The sequence below is a fragment of the Fukomys damarensis genome, unplaced genomic scaffold, assembly GCF_012274545.1.
Source record: "Fukomys damarensis isolate Sample0158 unplaced genomic scaffold, DMR_v1.0_HiC HiC_scaffold_17, whole genome shotgun sequence".
Taxonomy (NCBI): Eukaryota; Metazoa; Chordata; class Mammalia; order Rodentia; family Bathyergidae; genus Fukomys; species Fukomys damarensis.
The window spans coordinates 45766972-45791430 of NW_022900929.1; the positions used below are offsets into that span (position 1 = coordinate 45766972).

Genomic DNA, 24459 nt, shown 5'->3' on the forward strand with positions numbered 1-24459 from the left:
CTTCCACATTCCATGAAGGAAGTTGCAGAGTCATGAAGATGATTTTTATCTTAAATAAGCCCTGAGTTTTTATTTTAAGCAACACATTTTTTTGGTAATAGAATTTTGCAGAGTTGCTAAAATGAAAGAGAAGCATGAGACTATCTATTTCTACTTGGTAGAGAATAGTGATCCACCACACAGTAGGAATAAAGCAGTAAGCACGTAAACACACACAGAATTAAGTTTTAGACAAACCCAAACAACTTAGGAAAACTGACAACAAAATCAGAAAGAAAGAGAAAAGGACACACAGGCAATTGGATATGGATTTTCTGCTCCCCTAAATCTGAAGACCACAGTGCAATACAAAGCAGAAGCCATGGCCAGCAGGCAGGGGAATCTCAATGGCACAGATGAGAAAGGAAGTAATAAGGTGTTTGTTCCTAGGCACTTGTCATGCGGGGCCCTGGTTTTAATTCCCAGGACTGTAAAAAAAAAAAAAAAAAAAAAAAAAAAAACAGTAAAGAAGGAAGGAAGGAAGGGAATCCTTAAATTACATCATAGCTTTTATTCTTAAAATAAAAAACATACCCTCTAAAATTCCATTCTCTAACAATGATATTTTGCTACTATTTTTTTTTACTTAAAGAAAAGGCAAAATATTGACATCACTGTTAAAAAATAAAAACAAATTTCTTTGAGGATGACCCTGTTAAGTCCTTCTCTCTCTCTCTCTCTCTCTCTCTCTCTCTCTCTCTCTCTCTCTCATTTATGTTGTTTTTTTAATGTCTAATGATTCTAGGGTGCTCATACATAAATAATGAGATATGAATCTGCGGTTTGAGAAAAGGAAGATGGCTTCAGTCCCTCTACCCTTAAATATTTGCCCCACTTTGTTTTCAACTAACCTGGTACCCAAAGACTCATGTTTCTTTACCTAATATTGTAAGAAAACAGAGTTTCTTTCATAAAAGTGGTTGGGAAACACTGGATACCTGGATTTCCATGTCAGAGTGGGGGACCTGAGAGGGTAACTGCATTTTATACAGCTGTACTTTGATTCTTCCAACTCTGTTTAATGTTCCCTGTACCTGCTTTGCTCTAATCTCCTGAGGTATCAGGTGCCCTAATTATTGCCTCTGGCAGGAAACCTAGATTTCTGTTGAGTTTGGGATTCATCTCTGTAATTCAACTTTTTTTTTTTTTTTACCGGGGATTGAACTCGGGTCTTTGAGCTTGCCAGGCAGGCCTCCGAACCGCTGAGCTAAATCCCTGGCCCTGTTTTTAATTTTTTTAAAAAAATTCTCATTTCAGTTCATTCTCAGAAAGGAACACAGGAGGAAAAAAGGTCTTCAATCCATCATACTCAATCAAAAGGATGTCCTGAATTGACTTTCCAGAGATATGTAGGTGACCAGAGAATTGTTCCTGTTTTCCTTGTTTATGTCTCTGTGGGTACTGGATAAGTGTGTTCATTGAATAATTAAGAGAAATGGGAAGATTATGAAAGGAGACTGAAAGCAGGTCAGGAGAGGATCAGAATCTAATGTCTAGCCACTGGGTGGCAGTGTCTCCCTTCATAGTTAATTTACAAGATTAGCTCAAAGCCTGGGGAAAGATTTAATCAGAGATTAAATTGGCTGATGACACAGAACAGGTGTTTCAACTCTACTGCGGTGTCTGTGTTACTGCTCTAAATCCAGAAGGGTTTCTTGAAGCAAAAAACACACTTAGAGAATCATTTGCTGATGGAGATGCTCCTTGAAGTTTTACTAATGATACTATGGATGCAACTATCATGTGAGTTTGGGGGTTTCTGATTTTTTTCCTCAGAGCATTCTCAAGAGATGGAAACTCTGTGAAGGCAGGAGGTGAAGCTTTATTTTACTAACTAAAAGAAAATCTAGAGAAGGAGGAAAGGAAAAAGCATAGAGGGAGGGTTGGGGAGTTCTGGGATATAATTATTGTCTATAGCAGGTATGAGAAAAGTGATTAAAACACATTTTAACTACCTTCTTTTGTCTTTCTAACCAGCGGTGAGTGGTCAACAGCTGAATCAGAGTCCTCAGTCTATAACTGTCCAGGAAGGAGAGGATCTCACCATAAACTGCAGCTCTTCAAGCACATTTAATAACTTCAAATGGTACAAACAGGACCCTGGAGAAGGTCTCATCCTCCTGACAACTTTATATCAGAGTGGTGAATTGATAAGAAGTGGGAGATTGACTGCTCAGTTAGGTGGAACAAGGAAGGACAGTTTCCTGAGCATCCAAGCCTCCAAGCCTGACGATACAGCAACTTACTTCTGTGCTGGGGAGCACAGTGCTCCCCAAGCACCTTCAGCCTGTACTCAAACTTGCAGGTTTTGGCATGCAGTTTGATGAGTCATACAGCCATACGCCCTGTCATTCCACCACCACAAACCTTTCTCTACTCAACAATTTATTTCTTTACTTGATGAACTTCTCTCTTTGATTTCTTTTTAAATATACATAGTATGCTTATTTTCTTATTTTTGTCAAGATATAAGGTGAATAGAGCAATATGTACAGTACATGATGGTAACACATCTCTCTTAAAATCAGATAAATAGCATTGGAATTGAAGTGAAATTTCAGTCGTAATGTCAACAAGAGTGCCAAGACCATCAAATGGGAAAAGTATAACCATTTCAGAAAAATTTCACTGGCTCAGTTAGATAGCCACATGAAGAAGAAGAAAACTAGATCTCTACCTCAAAAATTTGTAAATATTGACTCAAACAAATTGAAGAGCTAACATTAGTACTTTACTAAACAATTCTCAAAAGAACACATACAGACAAATGTTATGAATTTGGGCTATGAAATGGTTTCTTAGATCAGCTTACACATACACACACACACACTCATGCACACACATACACAAAGCAACCAACAAAAAATTTTAAAAAGCAAATACCATTTAAAAATGGTCAAAGTATTTGGATCATCATTGCTTTAGAGAATGTATACAAATGACTAAAAACAACACGAAAAAGATTCAAAAATCATCATTCACTAGAGAAATGCAAACCAAAGCCCAAATGAGTTTTAACATTACAGCAACTAGGATGTCTATAATTTTAAAGAAAGCAAGAGAGGAAGGGAAGGAGGCAAAGGCATAGGAGGAGGAGAAAAGTGAGAGATAAGTTTAGTGAGAGCGTGGGGAAATCAGAATCCCAATTCATCTCTGGTAGCAATGTAAAATTGCTCATTCACTTTGGAAAATAATTTGACGCTTTTTCAAATAATTAAAAAAACACTTGGGAGAAGTTACACTCTCAGTTATCTACTGAAGAGAACTGAAAATATGTTCATGCAGCTGGGGATTTAGCTCAGTGGTTCGGCTGCCTGTCTCTCAAGTGCAAGGACCCGAGTTCGATTCCTGATACCAAAAAAAAAAATGTTCATGCAAAAAATTAAATATGAATGTTTATAGCAACATGGTCCTAACAAGCAAAGAACTGATGTGGAAGTGTTTATTTATTCATGAATGGATAACAAAATGAGTTATGTCTGAATTTTCACATTATATCATTTGTAGGAATAAGTCAAATCTATCACTCAACAGTTAGAAGACAGAATTTTTTTTCAATTACTCATGAGACACTTAGAAAAATTAATCATGCATTTTGCCCAAAAAGGCATAAAACCAAATAATTCTTTCAAATGTGATCTCTGAACATAATAAAGTAGAACTAGAGAGAAAATACAAATGTACAAAAACTCTTTCTATAGTCAAATATTTAAAATAATATTATTATATAATTTATAACCTTAAGACAATATCATAATGAAACCTAAAATATTTTAACTCATAACAATGGAGACATCACCTATCAGATCTTGTGAGATAAAACAAAAATAATTCCTAAAAGGTAAAATTTCAAATTCTTTATCAATATGTATTATTAGTACATTTAAGTGGGGTTCTGAGTGATAGTTACATACATGCATATAGCCAGCACTAATAAAGTTAATCATCTCTTGCCACCTTTCCCAAGACATACTATTTCCAATATATAGTAATCACTATTCCACTTTCACACTGACTTATCTTCCATGTATGAGAAAGAACACACGGTACTTGTCTTTCTGTTCCTGACTTATTTCATGTAATGTAATATCCTCCAATTCCATCCATTTTGCTGCAAATGACAGGACTGTCATTCTTCCTTACACATGCCGAATGCTCAATTGTGTAAATATACCACATTTTCTCACTCATTTGTTGAAAGGCACCTAGTCTAATTTTTTACCTTAATTTGAGCATGCACTGGATACTACAGAGATGAGGTAGATGTTCAATGTATTTTAATTGACTAGAATCACAACAAAAGTGGCAAGAGGAAATAAGACATAAGAAAAAGTGTTTTGCAAGAAGTGTATTAGTGAGAAAAACCAAATTACTGTTATATTCATATGATAAATATTAATACTGAAAGAACAGGGTCTACTTGTATATCTTGTGAAAATACTGTGTGATTACTCTAGATTAACAGATGTTCTTGAACTACATTATCTTTTAGTGTCTGAGATTATTTCCATTTTGGGGCTCTGTATTCATCAAGGACTTGTCATCAAATGCAGGATCATAGCTTGGCCACATCTGTTCCAGTTGTCCAGCAGGTGAAATATAGAACATAGAGCAACCATATCTATGCCTTAATAATCCTGGAACAGAAGTGCACACAAGGGAGGTTAACAATTTAAAGTCTATCTAGGTAGCAGTGTACATTGTCTTCAGTATGGAATAAGGGAGAATGGACATTAGTAGATTGTTATCAGTCTCTGTCATCAAGGAAAGTTTATTTTATTAAAAAAATAGTGACAATTACACAGTAAGCCTCCTAGTTTAGAGATACATAAGTAATTACAAACTAAGACTCTTCTGAAGTTGATAAAAATAGAAAATAAATCTAGAATACAGTAAATTTAAGAGTGCTTCTTTGAATTACCTCTGAATATTCTAATGAAGGAAAAATGTAAAAGCACAATAATCTATATTGTGCAAAGAAATGAAATATATCTATACCACAGCTATTGTTAAAATGCAAGGACCCTATAATTGAGGTTATATCAATGAATATTAATGTCTACATGAAGTGGTACATTTCCTAGGAATATGCATATTGCTAAAGTGTTCTCAAAAAGAGGCGGAAACATTAAATGTTCCACAGTATGAAATAATAGTAGTAAAAAACAAAGTCCAGTAATATAAAATAATACTAGTAAAGATAAAATAACACCAAATCAAAGTGGATGTATAACTGAGATTTGGGAATTTCTAGTAACAGATGATTTCTACATTATTGTACATATTTAGCACATAGAACAATCTATAAAATTTTAGGTTGTGATGGTTAATATTGATTGTTAATTTGGTTTAATTAAGAGATGCTTAGAGAGATGACTGGACTGGGAAGATACTTACCTAATAAGTTTAAACTTATTGAGTAAAGCAGTTAGTTTAACTAATTAGTTTAAACTAATGAGTAAAGTAGTCCCGTGGATCATTGTTCTCAGTTAATAGATTAGAAGACACAATATCAGAAAGTTTAAAGTTCTTGAAACCCACCCAAACAAATAGTTCCCATACTCTGAAATCAGGTCTGACTTGAAAGGTTATGCTCCATGCACCATATTAAACATCATGGGTGAAAAAAACCATAGTGCTACCACAATTACATAAAAAACATATAAAAAGGCTGAAATAAATTTTAAGATGAGAATGAAGTGACATTCACAATAATTAATGAATAAAATGGCATAATATTTTGATATTTGCAACATTAGTTGCGTAGTAAGCTTAAGAATTTTTGTTTTTCAATTTTATAATATTTTAATTCAAAATATACTGTTAAGTTCATGCTGAACATTGTTTTGGAAATATAAAAATGTTATACACTTCATTTTAAAATACTAATATTTAAGCAAGATGCAGCTATATAATAACTAAGATGCTTTAATTTAGTTCTAATGAGGACTATACATGGACACACAAGACCAAATGATACAGCATCAAAGCAATACTTTGTATTGTTAGCCTTTCAATCACTCTAGGTCAGTACTGTCTTAAATTGAAAATATGTTGAAGTTACAAAATCTGATTGTTTATTTTGATAACTGTCCTAGATGTGGAATGCTTTAGTATTTCATCATAAATTCTGTGTAGGAAGATACAGTGTGCAATTCACTTTGTATTTCCTCAGTTCTAGAACATTTTTGAATACACTGGCTAAATTGGATTGAAATATACTGGAGGGCTCATTTTTCTTTAAGTTCATAGGTCAGAATGCTGTATAACTACATAGAAGTCACTTATTTTCATAAAAAATACTATGGAGAATTATGGTCCTAATTATGCTACTGTCCATCCTAAAGACTGTTCTTGCCTTTAAATTAATACACAAGTAAACCCCTGGAAAAATCAGTTGTGCTGGGCTTTCTAAGAAAGAGTGTCCTTCCTTAAAGGATTAGTCAACCAGGAGGCGCCAAAGATTTTTAATCTGCAGCTTCTCCAGGGGGATATAGTAGGGAAGGGTTGTGAGAAATTTTCTAAACATGGACATGAGGCTTAGTGACAGTAAAAAGGGAAGACTTATTGTATGTGAGGACAAGCTAAGTCATCATTAGCAAGTAAGAACCTGCTTTCCACTGAATACTTTTTTCAATTAATATCTATGCTACCTTCTAAAACAGGGATTAATGACTGAATTGGAGATATTTCCCTGATTTAATCCTCAAAGGTTACAAGTATAATGAATATATTTAAATGTACATGGTTATTACAATGTTTACCTGTATTATTATCTGTGTACCATAAAATAGTTCAAAACTCAAATGAAGAATCATATAAAAATAGAGAATTCCAAGGAACACTGGCAGATTTTTCTTTATTCTGTTTTAAAAAATTTCATTACCTACTATTTTCATATATAAGAGGTAAAGTTAAACTTTCACAGGTTAAAAGTGATTTCAAATACAGTGCTGTCTTTCTTTTAATATTTCTGCAGTGGCAGGACAAGGAAGGCAGCAGAAGAGAGAATCCAGTGGTGTGGAACAGAGGTGACTGTGCAAGGGGCTAACTGTACATGGAACTGGGAGCAGCCTCAGGCTGTCTCTGTCTGAGGGTGCCACAGCAATTGAGAGAGCACCACGGAGACAATAAGATAAGGAGACATGGGTAGGCCATCCAGAAAGCTACTAGCTAATGAGTGGTCCCAGTGCTCACATCTGGAGGTGAAGATCAGCCCCACACCCAAGATTTTCTGAAATAATAGCAGCAAAGGAAATACACAGTTGAATAAGGCTATAGAGAAAATCAGAGAAGAAATAATCTCTCATGTAAAAAATAAAAAGGGATGATGGTCATAATGAAGGACTTGCTCAATAAATCTAGAGAGGACATAGATTTTTTTAAAAAAGGAATTTAGGAAAATGATGGAAACCATGAATGCCCGATATAATAAAGAAATGAAACACATGAAACAGATTCAAACAAATATCTAGGAAATTAAAAATTCTATCGAAAGTTTACAAAACCAAATGAATGAAAGTGAAGACAGAATATCAGACTTAGAATAGAGGATTGCAGGTAGCAATCATGAAAAGAAACCTCTCTTAAAAATAGCCAGGGACTAACATTTAGAAATGGGAAGAAAGGAGCTAAAGGTGTAGGGAAGGTGGGATGGGTAGGGGAAGGGTAATAAAGGAAAAGAAAAAAATGTGAGATAATGAAAAGATGAAAATAAAGTGTTTGTAGATGGGGAGGGGAGGAGGGGGTGAAGGGAGGGCAGGGGTAAGGGGAAAAAATGAGAATAAAGACTTGCCATGTAGAGGTACAAGATCCCAACAATGAATGTAACTGTACTGTATCCCTAAAATGTACCAATACACTCAATTAAAGCTGAAAAAAAATAGCCAGGGACCATGAAAAAACAATCCCACAGCTGAAAGATGAATGATATAATGTTGATCTGAGTCATTGAAAAGGATGCAACATGAAGGATGTAAAAATCCTGTTCACAGAAGTAATGGCAGAAAACTCCCCAAGCATGGGAAAAGATTTTGATAAAGATAAATGGGGCATATAGAACTCCAACCATCCATGACCCAAATAAATCTGCACCAAGACATATATATTTTGAAATATACAGTATGCTATAGCTATCTATCTACACCCTATTGTGCAATAGGCCACCAGAGTTTTTCCTATATAATTATAACATAATATCATGGATTAAATTTTCCCTAACCCTCCTGTAATCCCTTACACAGTTGTTTGTTCACTTGATCCAGCCAAAAAGCTGAAAATAAAAAAAAATTCTTTTAATAATACTTGTCATGCATCTTGATTATTCTGAGAGTTGAAAAACATAATTAAAAATTCCAATTATGAGAATTCCATAATATACCCTGTGTGACGTTAAGTTCTTAGCACTTGGTATGCCTGAAAAGACTTTTACCCAAATTAATTCACAGGTCAGTAGAATTCCTTTAGTCAGAACACATCCCAGTTTTCTGGGTTTGAATACGTGGATGTTTTACATGATGCTCTCTGCACAGTTGATGCAGTTTTTCTCCGAAGGGGCCCTTCTCCTTTATCATCACAGGTCCCCTCACACTCCTTGTAAATCCAGGATTATCATACTGTGTTCCTCCTGTAAAATGACTTTCTATCCTCTCTTTCTACCCAGTCCCACCTAGATTCTCAGCAGGTCTAGGTAGGGAGCTGCTTCCTGCAAAGAGGCCTGTGGTGGTCTCAAGTGTGTCAGTTCTCAGTGGAGATGACTGGCTTCAAGTGTAGCAAGAGTTAAAGACCCAATTCCTGATATCTACACTCCAGTGTTGGTAAAATATATCTATCTGACACAACCAGTGAAAGTGTCATGAAGAATCTCTTGGGCTTTCTACTGGGGCTTTTGTGCAGGCAGGTGTTTTGCAAATTGAGCTTCCTCAGATTCAGGGATCTGAAAGGATTTTGCAGCTGTAGCTTCTCTAGGGGAGTGGGGAAAGGAGCTCACAGTCTTTTAGACTTTCATCCTTCCATGACTGTCGAGAGCATTTTCAGGCTTTGTAGGTGTTTCATCTGTGATTTTTTTTCTTCTTATTCAAGTGTGAGAGGGATTTAGATGGAGCAGAGTCCATTAGCCCTGATCCTCCAGGAGGGAGGCAGTTCTACACTACGGTGCAATTTTTCCACCACTGTTAACAATGTGCAGTGGTTTCATCAAGATCCTGAGGGGAACTTCATCAACATGTTCTATGCTCCTTTTGGGACAAAGCAGAATAGAAGATTAAAGACCACACAATTCCTTTAATGAACACCAGAGCTCATTGTCCAGAACACAGACTCAGACACTTATTTCTGTGCTATGGTCCCGCAGTCTCCTCAGGAACACAAATCCTCTGCTGAGCTTAGCCCTGCCCCATTCAAAGCACATCACAGATCCACAACAACACTGGCTGTACAACTTGGTGTTACCCACCTACTCTGTCAGAGTTTCAAGATCACATACTTTAGACTGTATAGGTCTGGGACATCGGTTTTTAATTTCATTTCTCAATATATACATCCTTCTGATATAAAATTTTTGAGCTTGGGACTGGTAGTGTATCTGATAAAAAGTTTGAATAAAATTACAAATTTAATCTCCAGAATGATGGACATGAAGACAACACAAAGGAACTAAAGAAAAAAGTAATCCAAATAAAGATGTTATAAGCAGTGTGTGGGATCTTCCGGAGAGCCCGCCCACTTCTGCATAGAGGAGCTGAGAAGCACAGCAGTGCAGGTGCCCATGCAGGCCCCCCGCCCCCGTGTCAGCCTCTGGCTGCTGGGACACACCAACACTTGGATCCACATTGCAGAGGGGCAGAGGTCCATAGATCTGAGATCCAGATGACAGAGCAGAAGTAAACAAGAGAAAGAGGGCCTCTCCCAGGCTCCTAGATGAAAATGGAAGCTCACTGGAAAAGTGAAGAAAATCTCTGCAATAAAGACACGCCAGACCACTGTGGTTGGGAAGTCGGAGGGATCACCACCTCCCAACAGAACCTAGGAAGGGCAGCTGGAACCTGCAGCAGAAACTTGCAGAGTTCAACTCAGCAGGAGGTCAGAGATCTCAACTTGGGCCTTGCAGCCAGAAATCAGCCTGAATCTCAGCTGCTGGTTTGCTGAGACTAAGTGACTTAGATCTGCACACTCCTGCCCACGCTATCTATTGTGTCAGCTGAGACACACCCTGAAGGAGGCCCTGTATTTTTATTTTTTATTTTCAAAGTAATTTTTTTCTTATTTTTAATAATTAAAAATTTTTACCTATTTCTTTTCACAAGTTTGTTTCCTTTTTCTTTTTCTTTTCCATTTCTCTCTCTCCCTCTCTCTCTCTCCCACCTTGTTCCTTGTTGCTCTCCCTTTTGGTTCCTGTTCTTGTCCTAATTAGAATTTCTTTATCTTTTCTTCTCTTTTTCCTTCTCTCGATTGTCACTAGTTTTATTTTTTTTTGTTGAGTTTATTGGTACATTTAGGGATACAGTACAGTTACATTCATTGTTGGGATCATGTACCTTTACATGGCAAGTCTTGATTCTCATTTTTTTCCCCTTACCTCTGCCCTCCCTTCACCCCCTCCTCCCCTCCCCATCTACAAACACTTTATTTTCATCTTTTCATTCTCTCACATTTTTTTCTTTTCCCTTTTTGTTCTTCCCCTACGTATCACACCTTCCCTACACCTTTAGCTCCTTTCCTCCCATTTCTAAATGTCAGTAATCTTATTAGAATCTTATGCATTGTTGCAGAATATTCACACCAGGGAAACTATTTGGTATTTACACATGTGGGACTTATTTATTTCACTTAGGAGTATATCTTCAATATGTATCCATTTTCCTATGAATGAATCTATTCTCTCGCTCTTTATGGCTGAGTAATATTCCATTTTATAGAAAAACCACAACTTCTTTATCCAGTTTCCAACGGATGGGCAAATAGGTTGTTTCCAAGATTTAGCTATTACAAACTGTGCCGCTATAAACATGGGTGCACATACTTCTCTGTGATATGATTCTTTTAGTTCTCTTGGAAAGATACCCAACAGAGGGATGGCTGGGTCAAATGGAACCTCCAGTCCAAGCTCTTTGAGGTATCTCCATATTGATTTCCATAGTGGTTGCACTAGTCTGCACTCCCACCAACAATGGAGGAGGGTTCCTTTCTCCCCACAACCCCGCCAACATTTGTTATTGTGTGATTTCTTGATAGCAGCCATTCTTTGTGGGGTGAGGTGGAATCTCAGTGTTGTTTTCATCTGCATCTCTCGAATGACCAGTGATGTGGAACATTTTTTCATATATTTTCTTGCTGCTTTCACTTCTTTGTATGAGAAATGTCTGTTCATTTCGGATGCCCATTTTTGGATCGGGTCTTTATATTTGGGGGGACTGATTGTTTTGAGTTCTTTATATATCCTTGATAATAGTCCTTTGTCTGAGGTACAGCTGGTAAAAATTTTTTCCCACATTGTAGATTGTCTCTTAGTTCTGCTAATGGTTTCTTTTGAAGTACAGAAGCTTTTTAGTAAGATGAGATCCCAGTTGTTGATTCTTTCTGCTAGTTCCCGTGCTACTGAGGATTTGTTCATAAAGTCTTTTCCTATACCATTGTCACTAGTTTTAAAAGAAAGTGAATACAATTTCTAGCCTCCCTATTGCTATTAGGTTGTTCTTTTGTTTTTTCTCTTTCTCCTCTCTTCAGCAGATTACTAGAATTTGTGTGATCTTCCTGTGCCCTCTGGCCCTACTTCTAACATTTCCCTATCCTACCTATTTATCCCTTCCTCCCCAACACCTTCCAAGTCCCCATCCAGGAGGGTAAAGTTGTTATACTGAAGAGTTTATTCATTATAAACATATTTTGGGCTGGTCCTCCATGTTGATTTAATTCACATGGTTAAATGTGATAGATTAATAATGATCACAAACTGTCATTTTCTAAACTGTGCTTGATGCTATTGTTGTTGCTGATTGTATCACTTGGGCTAAGGTGTAAGTAACACATAAAATCAATATGAAAAAAATCAATAAAATGGTGAAAATATAGTCACTTCAGGCGCCAAGTAGCAATATGATACTGAATAGCAAATAAGCACACACAAAATAGCATTTAATACCACTACTCATTAGGGGAATGAAAATAAAACTTCATGTGAGTCCTCCGTCTGTGCTTTTTTTCAGCATCCAATCACAGGGATGTAGTCAGGAGAAAATGACCCTAGAATGATAGGGAAAAATAATGACTGCTTTCAGGAAAAGAATGGTTAAGTTTTCTAGAAGCTTTCATCATGGAATCCTTTTGAAGAGAAGGAAAAGCAGTATGAGCTACAGACCTAGACATTGAAGGGAAGATGGGTTTTACCTATAAATTAGAAGTTGGTATTTATTTTGCTCAGTATATATTAAGTACGATATTAAAACATTTCAGAATTATTGTCAACTTAAACCCTATTGAGACAGACACTTGACTTTCTCACTTCACCCATGTAAGCTGGAGGGGACACAGCTTGGCAGATGGATGACCCGTCTCTTCCCTTCACTCACCTGTGCTCCCCTCCCCTTCTCAGTGGACTGGGACAGTTCGTTTTGGTGTCCTCCCCGGTTAGCAAACCATCAATCTCCCCTGCAACAATAATGCGTTTCCCCTGCCCCACTCCAGCCATGTTTAGATTACACTGTTTGTTGCCTTTTTTAAGAAAGGAGGAGACACAGTGGAGTGGCTAAAACCGGGAAGTAGGTGGTCTCAGGGCCTTTATTTGCACACCCAACACGCACAGCAAGCTTTCAGCCCTGCCCCTCTATCTCTATGAAACAGGCCTACAGCTGCTATATAAGTCCTATTAGTATTCCTGTACACCTGCTAGATGCCAGCGCCCCATAGAAGCAACTGTTTCCATGGGCAAGTATCTGAGAGGCTCCTAAAGAGCAAGCAGAGAAGCTTGCTACAGAGAAGCAATATCCCCAGAGCAGGGTGGCTGATGTCTCAGTATTGCTGATATTATTGGGTTCAAATGGATCCCAAAGGAAACTCAAGAAAAAGATACCAACTCCAGTTACAAACTGCCAAAGGATCCGTAGATTTAAAAGCTGGCAACGAACCAATTACCAGTCCTGGACACCTTAGCAAGTCTCTTCTACAAAAGTGTGTTGGGAAATATAAGGGGCTAGAGGACCAGACCTTCCTGAAGCACTCTGAGCATATTTCCATAGCAGGACATTTGCCACTTGATTTTGCCATTCCTGTGTGAAAAGCTATCTACCAAATATCTGTGGTTTATGTCTGCATTTGTTCTAGGCTTTTAACTGTCATCACCATGTGAGAACTATACCAAAATCTGCCTAATTTGCTTCCGTGTGAATCACTCTCTAGTACCCTCCTTGTGTGCACAACTAAAGCAGCTCTTGGCTGAAGCTTTGCTTCCTAGTGTCTAGCTAAAATATTTTGACTTTCGAGTTAGCCTCTTTGCTGCCCTCTGGTGTTCATGTGTCAAATTGTGGTGAAACTCCGTCATGGTAGGAGCTTCCGTTGCTGCACCAAGATTAGCGAACTTCTCATTGCGTGATGTTTTGCGTTCACTAACAATCAGTGTGAAGAATGAGATATTCTGCTCTACTGGGTAACATTTTTCTGATGAAAACAATCCTGCCTGCCCTCCAGTTTTCTCTGGCCACGGCCTTCCTTCTGTCTCTTGTTATTTACTGATTTGCATGCCCAGAGTGAGAATACAGTAGAAATCACTACGGAGAAGTAGCCCGGTCGAAATCCAGCCTGCAGTCACCAGAGAGTGGGACGTAAACACATGTTTAAAAGATGGCTTTTCTGAGGGAAGTTTTGCCTGTGTGACTGTTGTGGGGTGAAGCCTCATTTGGTTTATTTTCCAGGAGAAAAGCTCGTGTTAAAGGGTCCACTGTTGCAGAGAGGATGGAGGTTATGGATCAGAGCAGATGCTACTTGCTCTGTCTGTGAGGAGTTTCCAGGGAAGGCTGTCAGTCCAGGGAGAGAGATGCTGAATGCAACACAAGAGACACACAACCTGGTATTTTCCTGTGTACACAAAGCAGGTCGCTCTGTCAGTGTGCCCTTGTGGGGTGGGTTCAAGGATGAAAAAGAGTACACGATAGAGCTTTGGAATGACACTCGTGTTCAGATTGCTGTGAATAATTGATGAAATTGATACGAATAGCTTACCATGTGGAAGGAGTAGGCTTTTAAAATCAGGAGAGACTGTGGGCAAAAGGAACACTTGTACACTGTGATGGGAATGTAAATTAGTACAACTGTGGAAATCAGTATGGAGATTCATCAAGAAACTAAAAATAGAAATTTCACTTGACCCAGCTGTTCCCCTTCCAGGTACGTTTCAGACAAAGTTATAAGACATAATGTTACAGCGATACATGCATGCCCATTTTTACAACAATGCAATTTATAGTAGCTTCTTGGAAGTGGCCTATATGTCTATCAACAGAGGAACTGATAGAGACAGCATGGTCCTTTACACACCATGGAGTGCTACTCTGCAATAAAGAATGATAAACTTGAGTCATTTGTAGGAAAATTGATGTATCTTGATATTATAATGTTAAGTGAAATAAATCAAATGCGCAAGGTTAAATATCACATCGTTTTTCTTATATGAGAAATCCAGAATAAAAATAAAGAGCAAAATAAGGAATAGATAGTAGGAAGTAGGGAGTAGATCATTCTCAAAGGAGAAAGAGATCAAGAGATGGAGGCGTAGGGAAAAGAAGGGAAAGGATAAAGGATAGAAAAAGGAATGAAGACATTATGTGCATGTGCCAACTCCACACAAGGAATATAAATGCTAAACATACCTTAAACATGTTTAAGAAAAAATGAAAGAGGACCAAAGGATGAATAGAAGGGGGAGGAAGGAAAGGGAAAGGAGATGAAAAAGATTAAAATTTGTATGAATATTTACCAACTTTCCACAAGAAACGTAAACATTAGGTACAATACACATATACTAATAGACTAAAATAAAAAAAATCCATCCAGTGAAAGACCTACTGCTATCAATCTCATTCACAGTATTTCCTTTCACTTTGGACACAGGAACTTCATCATTCCTGCGACCTTCTGGAACAACTCCTCCATGAGCGGTTAGAAATTGCCGCATTGTGGCTCAAGGTGTGATAAAAAATACAAAGATGTATGATTTGTGCTGCTGCAGAGAGCCAGTCAATGAAAAAAAAGGTCAGTAAAACATTAAGGTGTGCCTCCTCTGTCTTACGCACTGGATCCGGCAGAGTGTGACATCCGGCTCTTCCCCAAAGGCGGAATCATAACAGAAGGTAAACACTTTGACTTGATTCATGAATCAAGGCAGCCACAGCAGCACAACTAAAAACACAAAATAAATTGAACTTCCATGACTGCTTCAGAAAGTGGCGAAGACAATGCGATGTGTATTCAAGTCAAGGTGGATAATGGCAATATAGATTTTAATGTAGTGCATTTTTTAAAATTTCAGCACTCATCGACTGTTCAATCACACTTCGTATAATTTTTTTCAGTGCATCACAAGGTAGCCAAAATGGACAAATAAGAAATTAAATTCTTCTTAGAAATCTTGTGGTACAGGAAAATGGATACATATTGACGATATACTCCTAAGTGAAATAAATAAGTCACACATGTGTAAATACCGAATAGTTTCTCTGGTGTGAATAAACTATAATATTACATAAGATCCTAATGATATAATGGACAATGTGAAATAGGAAGAAAGGGGCTAAAGGTGTAGGGAAAGTGGGAAGAGTAGGGGAAAGCTAATAAGGGAAAAGAAAAAAATATGAGAAAATGAAGAAATGGAAATAAAATGTTTGTAAAGGGGGAGGGAGGAGGGGTGAAGGGAGGGAAGGGACAAGGGGAGAAAATGTGAGCCAAGACCTGTCATGTAAAGGTACAAGATCCCAATGATGAATGTAACTGTACTGTATACCTAAAATGTACCGATAAACTCAATGAGGAAAAAAAAAAAGAAATCTTGTGGAGATGGAATTTCTAAATAGACAATGGGAAAGATATGGGAAAATAAATTTGTGAAAATACCAACTTTTTCTGAATTGCTAATAACCTTTGGAAGGCTAAGAGGTGTCTTCAAAAAGAGACATAGATGAAGATGATTTTTCTTTTCTTTTTTTGTGGGGTATTGGGGATAGAACTGGGGATTGAACTGGGGACCTTGCGTTTGTGAGGCAGGAAGCGGCACCACTGAGCTAAATCCCTGGCCCCAGCACTGACTTTTCAAAGGAGAATTTCCACCGAGTTTACTTCCTTGCCCACAAGAGGGCATATCTTTCTAACTCATGCACACTCATTTGTACTTCTAAATTCATGGTCATCCTTTCATTGTAAGTTTAAACCTTCCTTACATGAGGAGATCAAGATGCAAGGACTTAAGAGACTGCAAATGAACTGTTCCCCAGGAATTATGTTTGTACTCTTCTTAACGTTTGGTAAGTAAAATGATGCATAAAGCTTGGAGTCTTTTGAGCCATGATGTCGAGGCAATTTTTAATCAATTTTCTGCGAGGAAAACCCCAGGTTGTGAGCAAGGTAAGATGCCACAAATTGTCATTTGTTTTCTTTTTAGGAGGAAGCAACGAAGATTCAGTGACCCAGATAGGAGGTCAAGTGACCCTCTCTGAAAGAACTGCCCTGACTGTGAACTGCTCCTATAAAACCACACAGTATCCTGCCCTGTTCTGGTACGTCCAGTATCCCGGAAAAGGTCTGCAGCTTCTCCTGAAAGCCTCAAAGGACAAGGATAAGGGAAGCCACAAAGGATTTGAAGCCACGTATGATAAAGACACCAGCTCCTTCCACTTGGAGAAAGCCTCAGTGCAAGAGTCAGACTCGGCTGTGTACTACTGTGCTGTGGGTGACACAGTGGCAGGAACTGCAGGGGGAGCCGAACACAAACTCTGGGCAGTGACAAGAGACCTGGCTGTTGGGTGTCTGACTTGGATTTCATTGCTTAGAGGTCAGGTACTTGTCTAACACGGTTGCTACTCACCAATCATCCCAGGCGCTATGATAGTGTAAAAGTCACAGCAATTGAAACGAAGAAAACTGCAGAAGAACAAGAAGTAGATGTGCCTCATACAAGATGCTTTGATGGTGAGAGTGAGAACAGTCTGCCACAGTCGTTTATCAACCATGCTGGCAGTTTGTGATTTTAAAAGCATGAAACCTTAAAAGTGTAATAGTTTAACCTTGCATGTAATTTTATCTCCATGACATTGTCCCTAGACGTCCAGGGAAAGACAGTATTTAGTCACAGCTGTGGTGTATTGAAGGTGCAGGTGCTTACTGTCTGTCTGATGAACTGGTGATTTTTGAAGGAAGCTTCACCCTCATCAAGAGTGTGTTCTGAAACAAAGACAGACATATAAGAGAGGAAGGGGAAGAATGATGTATTACATTTGATCTCATGTATAGAAAGAAATAATGCACTTACTAATTTCTTTTGGGAAGACTACATGGCATAAACACACTGATTTTCTACAGAATAGGTTACTCAGGCAAAAACCTGTGGAGACCTCCAACCTCCATAATTGCTCAGTGAATTGGTTTTCGATCAGCAGCAGTACTAGAGAGAAACAGGCAGTGTCCAGCGTCTGGAAAAGGAAAACTCCACTAAGATGAAACCTTTTCTTGGATATCGATGGGGAGGGAATCCCAGCATCCCAAATACCTCTCAAGCCATTTCTCATACTGAAGGGCAGTAACAGGTGGAGCGGAGACAGCGGTCAGAAGTACGAGACAAAAGAGATAGCAAAGAAGAATATTTAGATATAATTGAAGATAAGCTGGTGTCATTGGAAATATTGGATATTTTGTTTTTCTACCTCTATTCCTTTTCACATTTAGTTTACTGCATCATTTATACTTCAGTAGAAAGTAAAGATAATTATAGAAATTTAACAAATAAGAAAGAAAAACAGTACAATGAGAACTGAAGTACTAAATATTTTTGAAAAAATAAAAAGTAAATATTTAGCCATGTTGATAATCATTGAACAGTGTAGTAGCTTGAACAATGGCCACTAACTGTGTCCACGTTGTAAGGACCAGAGTCTGTCAATATGTTACCTTACATGGTAACTAGCTTCCTAGGGGGGCTATAAAAGAGACCAAGGACAGCAGTAAAAACATATTGTCTCACTGTTCTGGGAGGCCAGACATCTAAATGGAAGTTGTGACAGGTCTGAAAGAATTTTGGAAGATATGTTCCAATTTCTCTTCCAGTTCTGGTAGTCAGAGGCTTGTAGATGGTCACATCCTCCCTTTTCTCCTTTCAGTATCTCCCTTCTGTGTGTGCTTTTGTCTCTTCAATGACATTCCTTTTATAAATCCAGTCATCTTGGACTAGAGTCCAGTCTACAATCGCATGACTTTATCTTACCTAAATACATGTGTGATAGTCACATTTCCAAAGAATTTCACATTCAAAAATGGTAGAAATTTGAACTTCACCATATGAATTTTAGGGGCACAAATCAACTGAATGAGTTAGGGGTAAAGGAATTTTTACAGATGAGATTAATATAAAGATCTCAAGATAGAATGATTTTCCTGGGTTATCCAGGAGAGCCAAATTAATCATAAGGATTTTTGTAAGAGTCACTTGAGTGAAAATGAAAAAAGTGGTGTGATGTAGAAACGAGAAAGACTCTAAACCCCAAAAAGGCAATAAAACAAATGATTCCCAACAAATGCAACAAGAAAGTCGGCTTGCTGGCTTCTTGATTTTATATTAGTTAAAGTGATTTTGAATTTGTCACAATCCGAATTGTAATATAAAATCTGTGTTGCTTTATACCACTGTGTTGCTGTAATATCTTAAGCAATAATCAGATACTAATACAAATTATAATAGAAAAGACTGAAAAGTAGACATATCCCAAGTAGCAATAAAAATTTTAAGAGGAAATTGCATATAAATAGTACTGATAAAATTTAAAGCTCTTAGGAAATGATTTCACAGAAAAAATATACATCATCCAAAATAACTCAAGAATAAATAGAAACTCTAAATAGGTTTATAACCATTTAAGTTGTTTGATAACTATAAAAATAAATCTGTAGAGAATTTTACTAAAATAGTATATCTTAATTTTAATAAAACAGTACATATGTTCCCCATTACAATATTAAGCAAGACATATCCTAAGATATGTTTGTCTAAGCACAATCAAGGAAATGTTAGAAATTAAAGTTGGAGAAGGAAGTTCTATGAAGAAATAAGAAAAAAAATCCCAAATTAAAAATAAATAAGCATACAAAAAGCAACTTAAGAAGAAAGGAAATGGTTGGTGAACACACAAAGCGTTGTCCAAAGCTATCAGAGGAAATTCAAATAAACATTGTTACATTATTTCTTCTTGCTTGAAGCAAAACATTTATTGGTACATTTTAGACATACATAATGGTAATATTCATCATAGGGAATTTGTACCTGTGCGTGATATATCTTATTTCTTTTTTTATTTATATTAGAGAAACAAAATTAAAGTCTGATTACTTTGACTTCTGAGAAGAATATAGGAAGATAGGGCTGTTATATTCTTCCAGCTTAAAAAAAAATCAAACAATTTACATAGCCACTTAGGAGACTATGGTGGTTTGGTTACATTAATAAAAAATATACACATATAAAATTCAACCAATCCAATTCTTAATGTCTACATTTTAAATTCAAATATATAAACAAGAGAGCATTTACAAAGAAGATGCAGTATTATTTAAAAAATAAATACGATCAGTAATTAGTGTAGTGGAAAACATAGTTTATTCCTACAATAAAATGCATAGGCATTTATGACAAATAAATGACTCCACATATATTTTTATAGATGAATCCTAAGCATATAATGATGAGTATAAAAAGAAAATATCAGAATGGTACATACTGCATGGGACCATTTATGAGAAATCTCAAAATACAAACTATATTGTTTTGTGGTACGTATCTACAAGGACAAAATTTGGAATGATCTGTATGGAATCTTCTCAACAGCAATTATTTCTTTGGAAAGAGAGGAGAAAGAAAAGGAGTGACTACTTTGTCTGTGACTGTAATACTTTTTTAAAAGAGGCAAGAGGGAAGGATGGAGGATGGAAGGGAGGAAGAGAGAGAGAGGAGGACAAATATGATTAAAACAACAAGATACCTTTTTGCTGGATGCAAAGTTTTTTGCATGTGATCTTTATATATTACATTTAAGACAAAATTTTAAATAAATAGCAACAAGTAGATTTTTATGATCTCCATTGGTCTGCAGAATGGAGAAAGAAATCCTTCATTATAACACTCCTATGATGTATATTCCTACAGCACAGAAATGCCAACAGAAATTCCAGGAGAAGATCTTTAATTTATTTATGAATTAAAGCATGTTCAGTTGAGGGCGGTAGTGAGTTCACACACTCCCAGCCGCCCAGGAAGCTGAGGTAGGAGGATTGAGCCCAGGGATGCCAGATCAGCCTGGATGACATAGGGGGTCCCTGTCTCAAAAAACAAACAAGGAAACAACAAAAGGCACACCAGCAAGTAAAGGGTATTCAACATGAAATATACACTCCAGATTCTACCTGCTATAGTCTACAATTCATAAGCTTTTACTGTAGAAAAAGAGAGAGTGAAAAAAGAAAATCAAATCACCTGGCTCTTAGTAATAGATGTGCCGCAAGATGTCAGTATACGAACTCCCTCTGGCTCTCAACTTTCTATCCCTTTTCTTTTTAAAAAGTTAAATCAGAAAATTGGAATAGTATTTATAGCTAATTGGAGAAGCTTCCAATGGACTGAGAGATACAAGAGTAAAAGATACAAGAGTCCAGTTGGAGGTCAGCATCAAGACAAAGGCATCATCAGGGAGGCAGGAGGAGAACTGGGAAGTTTCAGCAACCCCAGTAGTGACCATGCGGCTGGCTATGGAAAGTCACTCTGGGGATCTGACAAAGGGAGCAGGGGAACCTGAAGGCAGATTGCCATGGAATGACTGAGTTATTCCCATTTGGCTTTCTTTATAGGTCACTCACTCAAAGCACGTTTGAAATTTGGGAATTTGACATCAATTCCTTCACCAGATAATTTTTCAGGACAAAGTGGAAGAGAATCTCTGTGCATTCAGTGTTCAAAGAGGGAAGTTCTTTTTGAAGATATCTGCATTATCACAAGTTTGTAATGTGTTTATTGATAAAACAGTGTTTTGGGAGAGGTTTTGTTTTCCTTATAATGATAGCAGGATCACAGAATAGCTCCAAACATTGGATGTGCACTCATGGCAGCAAGAAGGCTGAATATCAGAGTGGAGAAGGATTCTGATGATCTCTTCCCAGGACTTCTAATAAAACCAAGCAGGGTAATATTAAAAACATGACTTTGCTGCTGATGTTAGCATGCCAGTTCACAGCTGGAAAGACGTCTGAACAAAGAACCTGTTCTGGTCTTATCATTCTGAACAGAGGCTGCGCCGCAGTGAAGTCTGCAGTCCCCAGGGTGTGAGGCGAGTGGAAAGGAAGCGACAAGAGGACTTCTGATTTGTCTCTGGAGGGAAGCCAAGGATTGGGCAGCATGTGTTACTTTAGGATCAGACTGGGGGCAAGAGAACAACGAAAACTTCAATAAGCATTTGCAAACATAGCTGTAATTCATTATGTTGAATTTCAGAAAAGGCCCTCAGATCTTATCACAGCACAATTTAATAAGCTTGCAAAGATTCAGTGGTTTACCTCTTTTGAGTATTTCCTTACACATTAAGCTTTATCCTTTCCTAGATACTATCACTTGTTACTTAAATGACAAAGACAGGCAAAATGGTGTTTGGGAAGGACCAATTTCATAAACTAGATTCCATAGGAAATTCAAATTTAACCCAACCTGCCCCCCCAAATCTATGCATAAGAGTTAGCTGCTACAAATCCCAAGGGACCCTGCACTTGGAGAGTCAGGAGCTTGGAGCAGCCATTTCTACAGGAGGGAAACCCTGCCACAGTGCTGGCCCCCCAAGTGCTGTGGGCATCCGTGGTCTCTATCTGCATAGGTGAAAGTCATTGCAAACCAGACACAAAGGGGAAATCGGACAAGAAAGATATCACAAATCCTTATAAGTCCTTCCCACACCACCCATTGATCTGTTATTTAAAATTATGTCAAGAACTGGAAATAGAGACTTTGGATGATCTCTAGTTTTCTACTCATCTTTTTTCACTTTATATTAATTCATAAGATGAGGCAGTAATCAAAGAAAATATTAACTGCTACATTCCCCACAACTGCATAGCAGCAAAGAAAATCTTAGCCACTATTTTTTGTGCTGTTCATATGCCCATAGATACTTTCAGCATTCCACTAAATAAGTATACAGAATTTAACAAGTAAGTTTCAATACATTTGGTCAATGGAATAGAAAACGTTTTATCAGGACAATTTTAGCATGTTACTCTAGTAAAAGTAATTCTTTATGTGAAGGCAACAGAACCGAATGATCTTGACCTCCGAAATCTAGTGAGTGACTCATCGTTGAAAAAAAGAATAATAGTTTATTCTCTATATATTTTTACAAAATTATAAATTAATAGCTTCTAAAAGACATAAGGATAGACATTTATCAGTTGATTCAGATTAATTTTATGAGCTAAAAGTCACATATGTCATAGAACTGAGTAAGGAAGACAGCTATTAAGGATTTTGGATATGTTTTCCTTTCATAGAGAAATAAAAAGACCTATGAGGAGAAGAGCAAATATTTGTTAAACTGGTGACCAGTAAGTAGATCAGAGGGAAAGAGGATGGCTCATAATCAGTTCCACTATAACTTCATCCCCCAAATTAATCTGCTAAATAATAACAGTGTGTGTCAACTACCTCAGTTTGCAGTTTCCTCAGCTCCAAACCACAGTGCTAACAGCTTTTCTTAGGCTCCGCCTTTTATAAAGACAAGTAGACAGGGGAACAGTTAGGGGTAAGCCACACTTACTCCCATTGGGTCAGCAAACCTAAAAAACCCTTTTTCCTGTTGGGGGGAGCAGCATAAAAACCCAAGAAGTACTTATAGGTACACTGTCAGATACTCAGAAACCCAGAACTCCAAGACAAATAAGCAGTGCTAAAGGACACGGCCACATGTTGCTCTCCAGCCTGCTGTGGGTGTCCCTCGTCTCCATCTATTCTGGTACATATGGTGCTTCATCTGGGATAGAGGAGGAAAGCAGGTTGAGACAAAGGAAGACAAACTGACTTAAGTTCGGTTTGCCCTTGTGTCCTAAATTAAGCTAATTCTTACAGTATTTTATTCCCTATGTGGAAGTTCAGCTCTATTTTCTGATTATTCCTACAGGACCCAGTGTGGCCCAGAAAGTGACCCAAGTCCAGCCACCCACATTCAGGCCAGAAGGGGAGAGAGTCACCCTGGACTGTTCCTATGAGACAAGCTGGAGCTCATACTATATTTTTTGGTACAAACAACTTCTGAGTGGAGAGATGATTTTCCTTATTCGACAAAGTTCTTCTGCTGCCACTGGACAGAATGGTCGCTATTCTGTCAGAAAAATAGGTAACTCCATGGGCCTCACCATTTCAGCCTTACAGATGGAAGACTCTGCAAGATACTTTTGTGCTCTGTGGGAACTCACGGTGTTTCAAATGATAGTAAAAGCCGAACAAAAACTCAGGAGCTCTCTGAAAGACAAGTCCTGCTGCAGGAGCCCAGTTGAGATTCACACCTGCAAGTCCCAGACTAGAAGGGAGAACTGTGGTTTGTCCATCTGTGATCTGGATCAGAAGATTAAATTCTAAGTAAAACCTCTTCTCTCTCATTTGGAATAAGGTGTCAGTTGTGTCAGGTGTCAGATGTCTTTTGTGGTATATTTTTTCCAGATTTTTTGAGCCCAAAATAGATCATTCAAAATATGTATATACTTGTCCAGTGTTGTGGATTTGCCCCACAACAATGAAAACTATCAGTTTCATCTTAAGATGCTTCCAGCCCGATTTTAAGTGTAGTTACCTAGGGTGCCAGTGGAAGCCATTTCCTTAGCTCTTTTTCCTTAGGTTTTGTGTTAGGTACAATCAGAAAAGGAGAATGACTAGGACTGATGTAAAATAAAAGATTATTAAAACAATTAGACCACATGCATTATCTGGAGTTACAGCCTCTGTAAAGCTGTTGTCTTTCCATCTCACACTGAGTCTGAAGTCACTGAAGGTCAGTTATTCCCAGATCAGGGAAAGAAGGTTGGAGGAGGACAAGCACGTGGATGAGCTGTGTCCTGGGAGGACATGGTGGGGCCCATGAGGACAACTGAAACCTTCTAGGATGAATTAAAGCTTGTCTGTCTCTCAGCTCCTTTGCTCTTAGTCAG

At 37.7% G+C, this 24459-nt stretch overlaps 3 gene segments (V, D, J or C); all 3 read left to right on the forward strand.

The window, feature by feature from the left end:
* The first annotated feature begins 1730 nt into the window (after positions 1 to 1730).
* On the forward strand, positions 1731 to 2363 carry LOC104871797. The segment is given in 2 exon segments: positions 1731 to 1782; positions 2017 to 2363. Coding segments are annotated over 2 exon segments (399 nt in total).
* A 14118-nt stretch (positions 2364 to 16481) lies between these two features.
* Positions 16482 to 17088, forward strand: LOC104871796. The segment is given in 2 exon segments: positions 16482 to 16544; positions 16682 to 17088. Coding segments are annotated over 2 exon segments (453 nt in total).
* Positions 17089 to 23011: 5923 nt separating this feature from the next.
* LOC104871795 lies at positions 23012 to 23893 on the forward strand. The segment is given in 2 exon segments: positions 23012 to 23270; positions 23436 to 23893. Coding segments are annotated over 2 exon segments (507 nt in total).
* The last annotated feature ends 566 nt before the right edge of the window (positions 23894 to 24459 follow it).